The sequence below is a fragment of the Pseudorasbora parva genome, chromosome 13, assembly GCF_024679245.1.
Source record: "Pseudorasbora parva isolate DD20220531a chromosome 13, ASM2467924v1, whole genome shotgun sequence".
NCBI lineage: Eukaryota > Metazoa > Chordata > Actinopteri > Cypriniformes > Gobionidae > Pseudorasbora > Pseudorasbora parva.
Window position 1 is genome coordinate 24,916,874 of NC_090184.1, and position 16,723 is coordinate 24,933,596.

Consider the following 16,723-nt stretch of genomic DNA (forward strand, 5'->3'; position numbering starts at 1 on the left):
CCAACTAGCCTACTTATTTTAGTTCTGAGCTAGCAAGTCTGCTAGCAATGATATTTTTCATGCAGTCTGATCAATGCTCATCTTTTTTTACAAGATAAAGTGAACGGAGATGTCAAGATTGGGTCTCCCAGAGCTGTGTTTCTCTGTTTTGTACTTGCACACACTCTCTCTCCTCTTTCCCTAGTTCTGTTTATGTGCCTTCAACTCAAAGTTTATAAATGCCCGAAGACCAAGTACAGCAGTTCCTGGAAACAATATGATCACCTCGGTTCCGGCAGAGCTGAGATGCAGTATCTTTGGATTCCTCAGCAGGAGAGAAAGTGTTTGGCTGCCTTCCAAACGCTTCATCCCGACTGAGGTCAGGTTACTGCACTGAGGAGTCAGTGGTGAAAGGAGGAAATTAGATAAATGAAGAGCTCATCTACATTTCTCTGTCCACCAGAGTCAGCTCCAGTGAGGTCAAAAAAACAGAGTATAGGCTACACATGTAGCAGTGCAAGATGATAACCAAAACGGTTGGTTTTGTTTTAGTTGATTCTACACTGAAGTCAAATTATGCATATGCTAATGTATAGATAGATTATTCTGATGCTTTTATGAAGTGAAATGCTCTCAATCACCATACTTTATTTAGCCGTTTTTTTGTTTTGTTTTGTTTTTTTTAACTTGCAGCGCCCTCTAATGGATAAAATTGCAAATGACCAGAATCAGACATTTATAGTGGCACGATTTAACAAAATAGTTTTCACAGCATTTCATTTTTGAAGCACTAAACTAAATAGGCCGTCTTACTCTTTTGGGGGTTTCTCTAAAAAAAAAAAAGAAAAAAAAAAAGAAACGAAAAAAAGACAAAGCTTAATGACAGCTCAAATTAGTGCTGATGCTTTTCTTGCAAAGCATACATCCAGAACATTTTCCATTAAACTTAAAACCATGTTGTAAGGGACAGTTTATTCATGTTTAAAGGAGTCAAGTGATGGTTTTCCCATTTCAGTGCATGTGCCTGTACATTTTGTGTTATTAGCATCAAAAAGTGGGCCATCAGAGCCTTTCTGATAATGACAGTTCACGTCTTACTTTCATGAGCACTATCTTCACAAATGTGTCAGCACAAGACAGATAACTCAAGTCAACGCCTACAATTTATCTAAATTCACGTGCATTTCCTCAGAAATGGTGTTGATAAACAACAGTCATTTGAGGATAATTATTAACATGCACTTTTGTAACACATTTACAAAAGTTTGTATTACATTTCAGAAATACACTCACCAGACCGATTTATTTCCATAATTTAATATCCTTCTGTTGGGCTAAATCATTTAAACAGATATAATATACATAGACGACTATAAAGACATAATATGGATAGCAGCAAAAAACAAAACACTGAATGTGACAATGTAGAAACTAAAGCAGACATAAACACATAAAATCCTTAAAAATGAAGTGCATCTATCATCTATAAAGTCTGACCTAATTTTATACACACTTGGTAAAGCGCTGCTATAGTAACATTTCCTAAACTTTGTAGAGATGGGTGTGTGTATCTGGAAGGACAACATTAACCGTCAAATATTCTTGTATGAACTGTCACATGGTTTTTTCAAGCCCTCTGTGATAATTTGATAACATTCAGTGTTTTTTGGCCACACACCTCTGTGGTTCCTGTCAGCATATTTTTGTTCAAACCAAAAGGTATTCAAATGAACTTTTTCTTGAATTTTTGGAATACTGGCACTCCTTTAAACATCTGTTCTTTATGATGCCAGTGAGGCTGTGTTTAGCTGCACAGTATTGAGAACAGAGACTGTCCCAAGAGAGGGATTCAGGAGATTTTACTATCATGCATACAGAGGCTGATAGTCATTCTTCTTGCTTCTGCAGGTGATGACACAAATGCTGAGCATTCCAAAAAACTGAAAAAAGAGAGCGAAACAAAACAAGTTGCCGAAAATTCATTGTCTGATAAATAAGTATAATGATGAGGATAAAATGAGCTGATGTACCTTTATGATGGCAAATCCCAGGATGACCAACATTGCATAACTAAGCACATCCTGAAGCATCTGCTCCAGTTTAGCTTCACATCCCTGTAGGAACAACAGAATATGTTTTTCACCAAAAGAAATTAGTTTATATGTATATTAGTTCTGTCATCACATATAACAGTTTGTGGTTATATATATCCATGTATATATAAAAATCTAATTATTTATATTATTTATATACACTAACACATGATGTTAATATGATATACACACATATTATATAAACACAAACTTCTATGTTAGATGCGATTAATTGATTTGAAAGCACTAGTGTATATATATAGATCTGAGTACCAGTATAGTTATTGTTAACTAAAACTATTAAAATAGTTAATTGTTACTTAAAGGTGCAGTGTAATTTTTGCGCCATCTAGCGGTGAGGTTGTGAATTGCAAATTGCAACCGCCCCTCGCTCACCCCTCCCTTTTGAAGCACATAGAGACGCTATGGCGGCCAAACCAGGACAAAGTTGTTGTCGTCTGAGACGGCAGAGAGTAGCTGGTGCTCTGTAGAGCAGTTTGTCTGTTTAGGGCTACTGTAGAAACATGGTGGCGCAAAATTGTGGCTTCACTCTAAGGGGACTCACAGTGTATAAAGATAGAAATGGCTCATTCTAAGGTAATAAAAACATAACGGCTTATTATGTAAGGTCTTTATACACCACTGTAAACATAGTTATGTACATTATTGCATTTCTGTCGATAGATCCTCATATATATTACTCACTGCACCTTTAAGCTGGAATAAAATAAACAAATATGTATGTGAAAAATGTAAATGCAAATTGTAAACGAATACAAGTATGAGGTAGTAATAAAATAGCTAAAACTGAAATAAAAATTAAATCTAAAAAAAACAAAAATAATCATAATAATATTAATAAACACTAAAATGGCAAATAAATAATATGAAAATAACACTGTCAACTGAATACACATTTCTAAATATCAAACTAAAAGATACTCAAACCTGTGTATTCAGAAGATCTAGTTGGGCGAGTCCACCAGTGCATTGCGTAGCGTTTGCTTTACAGCAGGAATGTGGCACAGAGTTGTTATGCTGACCAAACCATGGTGTTGCAGTCCAGTCTGTGAAGTTATTCACCCCACAGCACTCCAACTGGGAATGTAAAGGTGGAGAGATCAGGGAGAGAATAAAGAAAATGAGACTCTTTCATGCATCCACTTCCTACCCAGTGTCTGTCATTTCCTGCGCAAACAGAAAATGATTGCAATGATATAAAGGAATCTTTCAGCCTTACTTGAGATTGCAAGTAATCCACTGCATGTGTTTCAGTGTTCAGACCGTCATACTTTTGGAAGACATCTTTCATTGACTTTTCTAGGTCACCCTTAATCTGTAAACATCACAAGAAACATTTATTCTATTTATTTCTATCCCATTAAAAAAAACGGGATTCATAATTAATATGAGAATAACTTACTCTGCCCCTGTAGATGAAGCCAAACACAAAAGCGGTCACCTCGGCTGCGAAGATTATCAGGATGATGAGAAGAAACTAAGTGTAAAAATCAGAGAAAAGCATAAAATATTAAACCCTCCCCCCAAAAAATCTGCACAATGATGAAACCAGTACTATAAAAAGCTTTTAAAAAGGGAATAGAAACCACCATATGTTTACAACTCTCTATTTTCAATAAACTGAAACAAAAGATTGAGGCACAAAAGGTACACAGATGGATGGCTCATACTTACAAAGCCTAAACCGACTTTGGACTCTCTCAGAGTTGCACAGCAGCCAACGGTTCCGATGACAAACATGACCACAGCCACACCGATTATAATGGCTGCTGGGATGATGCTGTACTTATCAGACACAAAGTCTTCAAAGCTGTTGTAGCTCTTTATCACATAAGAACCAACATATGCAAGGGCAGCTCCAGCTCCCTGAAAATTAACAAAACAACAGGTGGGTCAATGACACTTAACTTTAGTTTTAAGGTGCAACCAAAACTCACAAAAAACATGACGTCATAGCGAGGACCCCTGCAGACTCTCATGACTGTGTCAAGGTCAATAAAACTTTGATAATTGGAAAAATAAACTCTCCTTTTTGACAAGGCAAGCTTAGTTCAGGTAGAATGACACGTGGTGAGACACCCCCCAAAATTAATATTTCAGGATATTTACGGAACATAAAATATATATAACTAAATACTTATTCAGGTATGTACACTCACATACATTCAAGGCATAAGGTGTAAGAAAAATGTTATTACTTTTTACTTAATGGTTACACCACATTGCATTTTTGGCTTGTGGTTTTTTCAACCAGGAGGGTTGGGGCCCACAAAGGGACCTCAACAAACATCCGTGACTTAAAAGTATTTCAGTTATTAAAAATAATCAAATAAAATCTAAATCCAAATGCTAAAAAAATTGAATAAATAATTAAATAATTAAATTGAATAACACTAATCTCAAAATTTACATTTAAAAACTAACAAATCAAGATGTAAACTGAAATCTATTTTTAATTTTATTTTAAAATAAAACCATAGACCAGATGGCAAAATATATTTAAACTTCTGTTGAAATGGTAAACAAATTAAATAATAATAAATATTATATATAGAGAATATATACTACTTTTGTGAATATCTACCCATCTACCTACAAATATAGTTTACGTAAGTATGTAAAAAAAATAAAAATATTATGTGTGTGTGTGTGTGTATATATATATATATATATATATATATATATATATATATATATATATATATATATATATATATTTTTTTTTTTTTTTTTACATACTTATTTGTCATTTACCCAGTAACTAGAGTTCAAGTTCCAGTAGACATTCATCATCTATCACAAGATGTCACAAGGTGTCATTTCATAACAAGTACACTTTGGAACTCTAGGTTGTCTAACTCAATAGCACATGATCGGTTTCTTCAGAAGTTAGGTCACAATGCACAGTCACGAGACCATGAGTAACCTTTTCCTGCCCCATAATCTTTCCTGAAATTCTGGTCTTGTGCTTCAGCTTGAGCAGAAGCGGCAAAAGCAAAACAGAAACCCTTGAGGTCAAAAAATACACATGATAACAGCAATAAATCAGCTTTTCAGAAGTCAAAGATGCTAAAACAACATCTTTCAGTTCTCAGATTTCCAGGCTTTGGTGTTTTGGTGCTTTTCTAAAAAAGAAAATGTCTTGCATGCAGACAGGGCTAGATCGGGGGGAATAACGGGGCCCCAGAGGGTCTCAGCCCTAAAAAGTTATGTCTTGGTCTTTGTGAGCATAAAAATATTATATTGGCTGTGTAGAAGAGTTAGAAGTGTTGGTTTTCTACATAACTCCCCTTCGTGCCCACTGAAGCCAGAAAAGAGCCAAGAGCGTGTGACATTAAGCCGAGTCAGATGACTAGGCCTTGATGGCACAGACAATATGGGCATCAACATTTTTTATTTCCATTGAAATAAAGTTAGAAGCTCTGAAGTCACCAGCTCTGAAATAAACAATAAAGGCTGCATAGCAAAAGGCACTAAATCCCTTTCATACGGTTGTCTTAAGCGCATAAACAAAGACCAAACAAATGACTCACCCTAAATTAAATTACATTCTAGAGTAGAGCTCGCTGTCAGAAGCAAGTTACTCTGACTAAACGTTCATTAAGTGGTCTGGAGGAGGAGAATACATACTATTGTGAAGCTGATGTTCTATTGTGGACCCATTTACCTACAAATATAGTAATCACAAGGATACGTTTTCCTACAAATATAGTTATCAAACAACTGCAAAACCAGCATGGACAGCATAGGTTTGTAAACCTATGAACATTTTGAGCTTTACATCTGATGATGGGCTACATTTAGGCAACAAAATGACAACAGAACTAATGTTTAAAAAGAACATCCCAAACTCACCCAAAATATTAAACTGAGAAGCAAAAGTACGCTTTTGGATGTTATAATTCCGCAATCCATGCCTGCTGCTGACTGATGCGTCGAAGCTGGGAATGTTGCGGATAGTTTGTGATGCTGTTCTTCTTTTGAGTTTGAGAGGTTTTTTCCTCGTGGTTTTTTTTATATTTCAGTCAGTCACATGCTCTCTCTCATAGGCTACGTCAACAACGGAATCCCCCAGGTCCTAAATACCGTATTACAAAAAAAAGAAAAAGAAAAAAAAAAGTTTTCTTTCTAGTTCACATGGACGGAAATGAGTGTGGCGTTGCCTAGGTGACGTGACTAGAGAAGATAGAGAATGTGGGACAGTAGCCTACACTGCAATTACAAATAAATAAATAAATAAGTTACCTGGTTGCCTTAAAATTTTGAGTTCATTGAAATTAAACATTTGAGTTAATACAATGAACATTTTTGAGAATCGACAACCTTTATTCAAATATTACTAAAAGATATTGTAAGCATATTTGGTAATTGTGTGATTTATTTGTGATGATGCAGTGAAACATGCCAAATTATGCTGTTTTCATGATTTATCAGATGCAATAATATTTTGAGTTTCTATTTATTAAACCAATCAAATTTTTAATTTCAATAAACTCAAAATTTAAGGCAACCAGGTAACTTACTTTTTTAAGTTAAACCAACAATATTTTTTTTACAGTGTATAAATTTGTGATGGTGGAATGATAAAAGCTGTTTACTTTCAGCCTTTAAATTATTTTTATGATTCTACAACCTTTACACTTTTTAAAGTATTATTAATTATTAAAGTATATTAAAGTATTATAACTTCTTTGTGATAATGACCTACTTTTGGCATTGCATTTAACTTGATTTTTGTTGTTGAATTGGGACAGATGCACATCATCAGCTAAAGTGCAAGTGAAGTTTGATGCAAGTAACTATTAAACTTTTACTTATTAAACTTTTTGTGCCAAAAAAAAGAAGAAGTTTTGTTCAAAATCATGTTATATCAACTTAAGTTGGCCAATCTTGTTTTTTGTAAACTTGGTAGCTTGTTTGACAATGGCACAATGTGGCTTGGCTTTAACTTGTTTAGCTTTGAAAGTTCCGTTTGGTATACTTTATATAAATTGCCAGGTGGCCTTGGTATTTGAAATTTCCATAGAGTTTAATACCTTGAAGATGTAGGTCATTTTTTGTAAACCTGTTATTTGTTACACTGGCTGGAGAAGTGGGTATGAAGGGAGGTTGAGAGTATATGTCATAAGCTGCGTCCTGTAATGACCGAGACAAATCAAATCAGATTTGATTTATTTAATAAATAATCTTTAAAACTCCTCACCAACCACAAAACAAGATGCCTGTGACACAACCCCCCAAAACAATAGAACCAGGCCTTTGGTTACCATGGTTTTATGGCACATAAAAAGTGAAAGAGTCAACTCGAACTCCATTCCTCTATTTAAGTGAAGTTCCGCAAGCATATTTATGAAGAGCGAGCATATTTAAGCTTCCAATCAAGAGCCAGAATATCTTAGCAGCTGCTTAATTATTCACTGTGTGGGTATATCCGAGCTCAAGATGAAGCTGCTTCATCGAGCCCCTCATCAGTGGACAGCAAGCAAAAAAAGTTAACTTTAAAGATTATATGGGCAAACTATTTGTTAAAAACACATTAAGCCCATAAAAAGGACAATTCTGCATTCAGTCATAAGAAACCTTATTTGAAGGAAAATGCATCCTAGGACATTGTGTGTATGATGTCTTGCACTATGTCTCTTATGTATTATTTTGTTTTATGCATGCTTTATGATATCCAACAGTTAACCTCATCTATACATGTTTAGTATCTATGAATTTGAAATGTGATGATCTAAATTATTGTGTATATATTATTTTGATACAAATGCAATATATTAGTATTATAAGAATATAATAATTATAAGATTATGCTCGAGGACAAAGAGTCGTAAACTTTCCCTCCGAAAGCTTAAGTTAACATTGGATCACTGAATCCTGGGAGGAGAGATCATCCTCAGGGATCCGAAATCACCGGTCCAAACATAGCTTTAAACAGTCAGGCTAACATGAACTATAAGTTAATCATAATTTCTTCATTCAACACAAGAAACTGTTTGCAACTTCAACACCATTGACTCACGGAACCATCAAGATCCACAGAAGTTTAGGATAGTCGGTAAACCAAACTCAGAGGCTGCATCCGTTGAAGGCCACATTCAAAGGCTGTTTGCATCATTGCTGTGTGACAAAACTATCCTGATTCGAAGGCTCCTCCAAATGTGTCCATCGTTTCCCGTGAATTTATAAGACAACTTTAGGTATTTTTTACTATTATATAATTTCTATAAAGACATTTATTGTTGTGTTATGAATAATAAAACAAACACTTGTGTGTTAAACTGCAAGCATAAGGTTAAAAGGCAACACATAAATCATACAATTGAAAAGATAAGATAAATTAGATAAATGCTTAAGATAAACACTTCAAGGTTTTGAGCTGCAAATTCTCACATTCATTTGAAATGGTCCTGTGACATCCATGTGATTCAAGAGAAAAGGTTAAAGGCACAAGAGAAAAGATTAAAGGCACAAGAGAAAAGGCTTAATTTACATGTTGAAGACAGAAAAGGCCATTGTGCACATTTCATGTACATTAAATTATATTACATTAGGGATGTCTTCACAATTATTAACCTAGCGTGAGTTTTCACAGTTCCTTATGACAATGAATCATTTTCAAGTTCTAACTACAGATATTCTATAATAAAGTCAGAACCTTTTTGTACTCATTTCAGATCATAAATTGGTTAAGAAATGTAAACATTAATTAGCTTTATGTCCAGGAAAACCACAGCTCCCTGTTTACTTGTGTTTATTGAGCGGTCTTGCCCAGATATGGCGGACTTGTTGTCATATCGCAAAAATCGTCCAAAGCGTCCATCTGGCTGCAGAAAACTTCAGAAAACGTATAGGCATGCAGCTGACTTGTTGTCTCGCTGCCCTATCAGGCAAAGACTTTGCACACATATCGCAAAAATGATTTCGGACAGACTTCTGAGGCAGCATAACAGTTTATTGTTTTACAGCAAAATGCTTTGGTGAAAAATAAGCGAATATGTAATTGCTGCTATAGTAATTTCCAGTTAGAAATTACATCAAAAGTGGAAAACAGTGGTTAAAAAATTAACATTTACACACAAACTGATCATGCACAACCACAACTTTCAGAACCCATCTTTATTCTTTAGCTCAACTGTCACGGAATGGAATGAACGGGATTGTGGGAAATCAACAGCAGCGAAGGATACATCTATGCTGCCTTCAAAAATCCATCAGATGAAGGTTTCATGAGACAGGAAGTGAAGCTAACTTTGAATTCGGACGAGCCTTCATGCCTTTCTACATTGGAATGAATGCTGAAGATAGCTTTTTTCAGTTTTTGGACACATTTATTATGTCTTTCAAAGCTATAACTTGTATTGCTAGCCTTTCTGAAATTGTTGCTCAATCGTGAAAGTGGAAGCCCTACTCTCTAACTTTGCCAAACCACACAAAATGAATTAGCTTAATCAACAGTTTAATTTTAGTTGGTCATAAAAACTCTCACAATGTAAGAGTATTTGTTTCAAAGTAACAGTAAAATGACTTGACTTAAAATGGTGTGTGCATGGGGTGACTCCCTGAAAGCGTATTATAGCTATTTTTTATTAATGATAAATAATTAATTTCATGATATTTGTGAAAAACTTTTTATTAAAAAATAATCATTAACAAATAATTATTTCGATGAGCAGCCTATGTATGTATAAAAATATGTTATTTGGCTAGGCCTACTTTTTTCTTGATGGTTATATTACAATATAGAACATTGTCACAAAAGAAAACTTCCAAGGGTGCTGCATAAAGGTATTTCAATTAATGCACTATTATTGATATATAAAAATAGTAAAATGTAAATGTAAATTAAAATACTAAAAACACATAAAATCAAGATGTAAACTAAAATCATACTACTGAAGAAATGCTCACAAAATCGGTTTGTTTGATTTAAAAGTAGCAAAATCATCTATGCATAATGTAATCTTTTAATAAACTGCCAGAAAATTAAGCCTTCAAAACAACCAAAAGGGTCCTTTTAGGTCATTTATCAACCAACTGACATGGCACCAAAGATAAGGTTTCAGCTTATAGGAGACACCCTTCTGGTGTAATAATTTCAGAAGATCAAACTGTAAGAATTTAAATGCTTAAATTATGAATGAATCTAACATAACTGTAGCACTATAAAGTTAAACCAGATAAATAAGCACACGCAATGGATGAAATCGAATAGCCTCAGATCTCAAAGAATCCCAATTCACAGATTCCTATAGGTGTTGGGAGCTAAATAAAAATAATATATTAAAATAATGTATCAGTGTCATTACAGTATTAATTACATTTATTCAACGTCAATGTTTTGTATAGGCCATAATGTATAACGGACTTAAACTGACAGAAAAAAAAAATGTGTTTTAGTAGACTGAAAATGTATTATTTTTTCAAAAACTCTACAAAATATTCGCTTTATTAGTTCATGAAAATATTAAATATGGACCAATCTCACTGAACAATGGTAGATAAAAAGTATAGCAATGCTTTTAAAGCATGTAATTATAAAAAGTACAGAAATTGTTCAGTCTTAAAACAGCACGGCACATCGATTCTTCACGCTTGAAAATAAAAAATAATAATTATTACTATTGTTTGGATGCTACGTACAAGTTAAATGTTCTTATGTCCCTTTCCTGTTTTTTAATCGACAATCCAGATCTTTATATTATTTTAAAAAGTAAAAACCGTACTATTTCTATTAGTCTGAAAACACACATTTTTGCGACTCATAAAAAGGCGCTGAAATCATAACTACTAGAGTCTACACGGTTCTCATGTTTACTATTTTACTTGCACACACCCGCCCTTCAACTTACTCTCATCAGATACTTCCAGCTAATGTCCCAGCTCTGATAAACTGCATGTCAGTCATGTCAGCTGCCACACCAGCACCATCTTCTGCAACTAAAACGCCAAAACGAAGGTCCAAGGGCAAGTCCAAGAAGTCAGGACCCAGTGTGTCTGATTCGATCCTCAAGGTCTTGACATCTTCAGAGGAGCGTGGTGGCGTCTCTCTGGTCGCTCTGAAGAAAGCGCTGGCTGCAAGTGGTTATGATGTGGTGAGAAACAACTCGCGCATCAAGCTGGCACTTAAGCGACTGGTGGCCAGCGGTCGCCTGATTCAGACCAAAGGAACCGGAGCATCTGGATCATTTAAGATCGGCTCGAAAGCTGCTACCAAGCCCAAGAAGGCAAAGGCGAAGAGGGCAAAGAGAAAAACTGCCAAGAATCCTGCCGGGGCAAAGAAATCCCCTAAGAAGAGGAGGAGAAATTTAAGAAGTCCTGCAAAGGCCAGCGAGACAGCTGCGGTCAAGAAGACCACAAGACCCAAGAGAGCCAAACGAAGAGCTTCCAAATCAAGCAAAGCAAAAACCGCCAAGAAATAATACTTGGATAATGGCTGTTGTTAAAGGATGCTGCATCCTTCCTTTGTAAAAATAAAACAATTCTTAATTAACGAAACACTTTTTTAGTCTCTTGTTGCGTTGAAATGTGCTTTCTGATGATAATAATAATAATAATAATAATAATAATCATGATAATTATTATTATTTGTATTATTTTTACACTATAAACCTGAATAAGGCAATCAGCTGCCTCAATTTTTAGTTTAAGTTTAAAGATTAAGTAAACAGAATTTGTCGAGATTTTTATTGTGTAATAAAACATTTTAATTGCTCGGAACTAATAGGCTAGGCTAATTCATACATAACTTAAAAAACTCATATGATCTCAATAAACACTGTAAACCCTAATGCTCAAAATAATGAATTGTTTTGAGTAGAGCCAACTCAAATTAAACAAATTAGTTAAAACTAACGAGTTTTATAAACTTGTTTCTTTTAATTAAATTCTTAAATTTAACCGAAACTGGCATGGGATTTCTATTTCCCTGCATGCTTTGCCATGACACAAATAAGGGAGAGTAGCCTAAATGCAAAAATTAAGTGTGCGATATTTAGTAGTGATTAATGTGTTGGCATGCTAGTTTAGAAGAGTTATGTTTTTTTTTTTTTTTTTTTTTTTTTTTTTTGTAGGGCTTTTTTGTTTTGATACCATCATGGTGACGAGTGGAGCTCGAGCTTATATGAGAGCTGATGTTAAATGAATTGCTGTTCTCATTCTGCAAATGCTATTCGGCTACCAAAGCATTGTTTAATAAAATATATTACCACTATAAAAAAATACACGTTATTCCACTAGATGGTGTTCTCTAGCAGTAAGTCGTCCCTCAGTTTAGAAGTGCTGCTTTTCAGAGAACACCATCTAGTGAAAACGTAAGGCTCGTGCTTAATTACGTCACTTATTTATTAAAACAAGAGATGCTCATCAAGAGCGCAAATACTTTATAAACCTACATCACCATCATATTTGAACTTCAATCAAATATATTGGTGTGAAATTAATGAATGACATCAGACAGCGTTATGGTAAACTGAAAAAGAGATTTCCTGTAAGTGTGAATTATACTTTGTTCCTGGCCTGTAAAGTGATTCAATTGATTATCATGTCTTCCATCTTCTTATCTTTAGACCACAACACCAATAATTGGAAGTGGAAAAAAACGAAACAATAACAGTAGGGCTATAAAAATAGTAAAAACAGTAAAACAGCAGTAAAATAGTTAAACATTAGTTTGCAAAATGTATTGCTGTGGTGCAACACAGGGAGTTTTTGATCAACGGGAATTTCCTATGAGTTTATAAAGCCTATGTAATGTGTTTTTGTTGTTTTATTGGTAAATATAGGATCTATAGTTAATATTATGTTTAAAAAAACGTTCCTAACATGTTTATATTTTTCTGAAACCGCTCATGTTTGCACCGTGTCTATGGATTTATAGTTTATGTCAAGTTTTTTTGCACAGCCTTGCATAATTGAACCTGCGTAGTGTCACGCAGATTTCCCTGACTTGTATTTTAATTGATCAAAAGTGAAAGCGAGCCAAACACTCTATATTTAAAACTTTATTTAAAACTTTTGTTAGGCTACATCCCAGTAATACAATCAAACGTTGGCAAAGGAATTAGAGAAACTAGGGTAGAGTATAATAAACATAACGCTTTCATAACCATCCTAATAAAGTTTTCTGCCAAAACATCGCGTGTATAAACATTGCGTTGTGCTCTCCTGTGTTCACATTCATAAAAGGAACTGTGCAAAACAATCTCTGAGGAAGTGTATTTAATAATACACAATAGCATATTATAAAGACAGATAGGCTATGATATCATATTCTAAAGATTATTTTTGCTATGAATAATAGATATGATAAATTCGAAATGTATTAGCCTATAATACACATTTCACTTTCCACTACAACATTACAAACAATGCAGCCTTGAAGTTTAGATTCTTAAGTCAAGAGATGACATTTCATACTCTATTGGTTATATTTTACAGATATACTTGCAGGCTATAAAGCATGAGCTTGAAAAAAGAAAAGCAGAAGATGGAATTTGGAGTTTGCTTATAGGCTATATATATATAGAGAGAGAGAGAGAGAGAAAGAGAGAGAGAGAGAGAGAGAGAGAGAGAGAGAGAGAGAGAGAGAGAGAACAAAAGTGAAATAGTGTGACTACATCTTAAGCCAAGACGACTATGACAATCTTCAGAAGATCTGTAAGACAGCAAGTTTTTTTTAACCAGTATTTTTTTTAAATGTCTCCAATTACTGTGACACTGAACCACAAAATCAGTCAAAGGGTACACTTTTTAAAAATGAGATTTATAAACCTATACATCATCTTTCCATACTTCAAGCTTTCTATTGATTTATGGTTTATTAGGATGGACAATATTTGGCCTAGATACAACAATTTGAAAATCTGGATTCTGAGGGTGCAAAAAAGTCTAAATATTGAGAAAATTGCCTTTAAAGTTGTCCAAATGAAGTAATAAAACCTTGACATATTTACAGTAGGGTATTTACAAAATATTGGAATAATTCCATGATTCATGGAGAAAATCAAAAATTTTGACCCATACAATATATTGTTGGCTATTGCCACAAATATACCCGTGTGATTTATTGTGGCCCATGCAGGGTTACAAATGATCTGACTAAACTGCTCCTCACATTAATTCTGAGGCAGAAACAGTATAGCCTGACTGTTACACTGTGAGGAGTTTTCTTTCATCTTGAAAACAAATCCTTCCAAATTTCAGATTTCTACTCTGCACCGCGTCTTTATGTGTTTATTGTGGTGTAACTTATTCTCCACAGGTTATGGGTGATCTGCCTGGGAAGAAAAAAACTCAATTGAATTCAAAATAAAATAATTACCATCCACAATAACAGGAAATAAATTGTTTTCATTGTACAAAATAAAAATAATAATAAAATAAATAAATAAAATAAATAAAAAAATAATATAATAATAAAAATAAATAATAATAAAAATAATAAAAATAAATAAATAGCATCAAGCAATAAAACAGTAAATAGTTATATACATTTATACATTATTTGCAAAATGTATTCATGCCAGCCCATTAAACGCAAAAAAGAATTATCATTGGCACATTATGTATAGGTTATAGATTTTAATAAATTGGGCCCATTTTCACGATTTTTACCCCACATCACCTTACGAAAAAGAAGTTTATTCAAGTGCGCTATTAGTATACTTCTTTTAAACTAAAACCTTCAGTCAAATTTGTATGTACTTCTCAGAAATATACTTCATATAGGTTACTTCTAAATAGAACTTACTTATACTGCCAGAAAGGTCTAAGTATATTTGGACTAAACACTCAATCATTTAATCGAAGTTAATCAAAATACTTTTCACATAGTTTTACATGCAGTCTTCTAAACTTATTTTGTTTGAAAATATTGATTTATAAAGAAAACTGATATGTTCCTAATTCTGAGTATTTGAATTTTTGTTCAGGCTAGTCCACTGATAAACACTTCAATTTGAACTTCAACATGTAAAAATTAACTTCAAATTTTCTTAACTCTTTCCCTGCCACTGACTGAATTTTCCGGCTATCCATGTTTACACTGTTATATGTAAGGAAGCGCTATTACGCATTTTATAGTACAGAATCTCCAGATTAAAACATAGGTGAAGAAGAAGCAGAAATCAGTGATAGAAGAATCACGTACACACATGTAAAATAACATGATCATCAAACATTAAACAGCATATACGTTTAAAACTGCCTACCAAATGCAATTTTGAACACAGGAAGGGGAACTGTCACGTCACATACAAAGGAAAATGGTGCGAGGACTCAAGTGCAGAAATGAATTATTTATTTATAAAAATAAATATAAATACAAAACAAAACCCACAAGGGGGCAAAACACCTAAACTAGAAATAACAGAACATAACTTAAACATACCATAAAAGGAATCACGGGTAAGAAAGGAGACATAGACATTACAAGGATCCGACACAGACTGACAAACACAAGGAGCTTAAAAAGGGAAAAAATGAGGCAGGGAACAAGGGAACACAGGTGGGAGAAATCAAACACTAATTAGATAACAAGGGGGGAGGGATCAGACAATGACAGAAGCACAATGGCCCAACCCGATCACACATAAATGCGTATAAATAGTACGAGTGTGCAATGTCGTGGAATGTATACGCCAAAACTCATTTTGGCGTGCATAATACGCTGTTTTTTGCGTGCATATGATACGCACTTTATGGCATATATATGACACGCTCTCTTGGGTAGGTTTAGGGTAGTGGGGTGGGGGGTTCTTATGTATAATACGCCATAAAATGCGTATCCAGGGTTATTCACACAAAAATGCGTATAAATAGTACGAAAGTGCAATGTCGTGGAATGTATACGCCAAAAGTCATTTTGGCGTGTCTATGGCACCCTTTTTATCGCGTGCATTTGATACGCATTTTATGGCGTATTATACATACGAACCCCCCACCCCACCACCCTAAACCTACCCAAGCGCGTGTCATCTATACGCCATAAAGTGTGTATCATATGCACGCGAAAAACAGCGTATCATATGCACGCCAAAATGAATTTTGGCGTATATACATTCCACGACATTGCACACTCGTACTATTTATACGCATTTTTCGTGAGATCCGGCTGAATGGCCTTACTGACAAAACCCACATGTGCACACAAGACAGGACAGGCATGTGATAGGAACGACTGTGACGCTTTGATTCTGAACATGTTTTGATCATCATTTTGAATCTGATCCAGACGTAGCTTTTTGTTTACAATTTAGTTTTTTTTTTTAAAATTAAACTACTCACATTCAAGTGCTAATAAAAAGGATACATGAAGCTAAAATACAATGTTTTTAAAATGGAAAGAGTTAAAGTACAGTAAAAGGTATATTTCAAGTATAAAAAAGTAAAATCTTAATAGGAATATAGTAGTATACTATTTAAAGTGCAAAAATATTTCATTAGTAGACTACAAGTATGATGCTGTTCACTTAAAGAACTTACAAGTTGCAATATAAAACTACTACACTAGTAGTTTACTGACAGTACACTTCAAAGTATACTTTCATAAACTAAAAAAAAAAAGGTACTACAAGAAATAATGGTAAACTACTAGTACACTTCCCTTGTAGTACAGATGTACAAATGTG

The 16,723-nt window shown here is 34.1% G+C and overlaps 2 protein-coding genes across 2 annotated transcripts; one reads left to right on the forward strand and one right to left on the reverse strand.

Moving 5' to 3' along the window:
* Positions 1–931: 931 nt before the first annotated feature.
* On the reverse strand, positions 932–6,124 carry tspan36 (tetraspanin 36). The gene is made up of 7 exons (XM_067412607.1): positions 5,949–6,124; positions 3,768–3,959; positions 3,496–3,570; positions 3,313–3,408; positions 3,021–3,170; positions 2,010–2,093; positions 932–1,919 (listed from the first exon to the last, which is right to left on the reverse strand). The coding sequence occupies exons 1-7, from the start codon at positions 6,006–6,008 to the stop codon at positions 1,845–1,847; spliced, it is 732 nt and encodes a 243-aa protein (XP_067268708.1). The 5' UTR covers positions 6,009–6,124; the 3' UTR covers positions 932–1,844.
* A 4,802-nt stretch (positions 6,125–10,926) lies between these two features.
* Positions 10,927–11,591, forward strand: LOC137038161 (histone H1.4-like). Its single transcript, XM_067412608.1, has one exon. It carries the CDS (start codon positions 10,991–10,993, stop codon positions 11,513–11,515), a length of 525 nt encoding a protein of 174 aa, XP_067268709.1. The 5' UTR covers positions 10,927–10,990; the 3' UTR covers positions 11,516–11,591.
* Positions 11,592–16,723: the final 5,132 nt, after the last annotated feature.

Excerpts from the sequence above, each read along its gene's own strand:
- tspan36 (XM_067412607.1), bottom strand. The coding sequence starts at position 6,008 with ATGGATTGCGGAATTATAACATCCAAAAGCGTACTTTTGCTTCTCAGT. Across the intron at positions 3,571-3,767 it reads CCAAAGTCGGTTTAGGCTTT|TTTCTTCTCATCATCCTGAT; the intron begins GTAAGTATGAGC and ends TTTTACACTTAG. Across the intron at positions 2,094-3,020 it reads TAGATCTTCTGAATACACAG|GGATGTGAAGCTAAACTGGA; the intron begins GTTTGAGTATCT and ends TTGTTCCTACAG.
- LOC137038161 (XM_067412608.1), top strand. The coding sequence starts at position 10,991 with ATGTCAGTCATGTCAGCTGCCACACCAGCACCATCTTCTGCAACTAAA.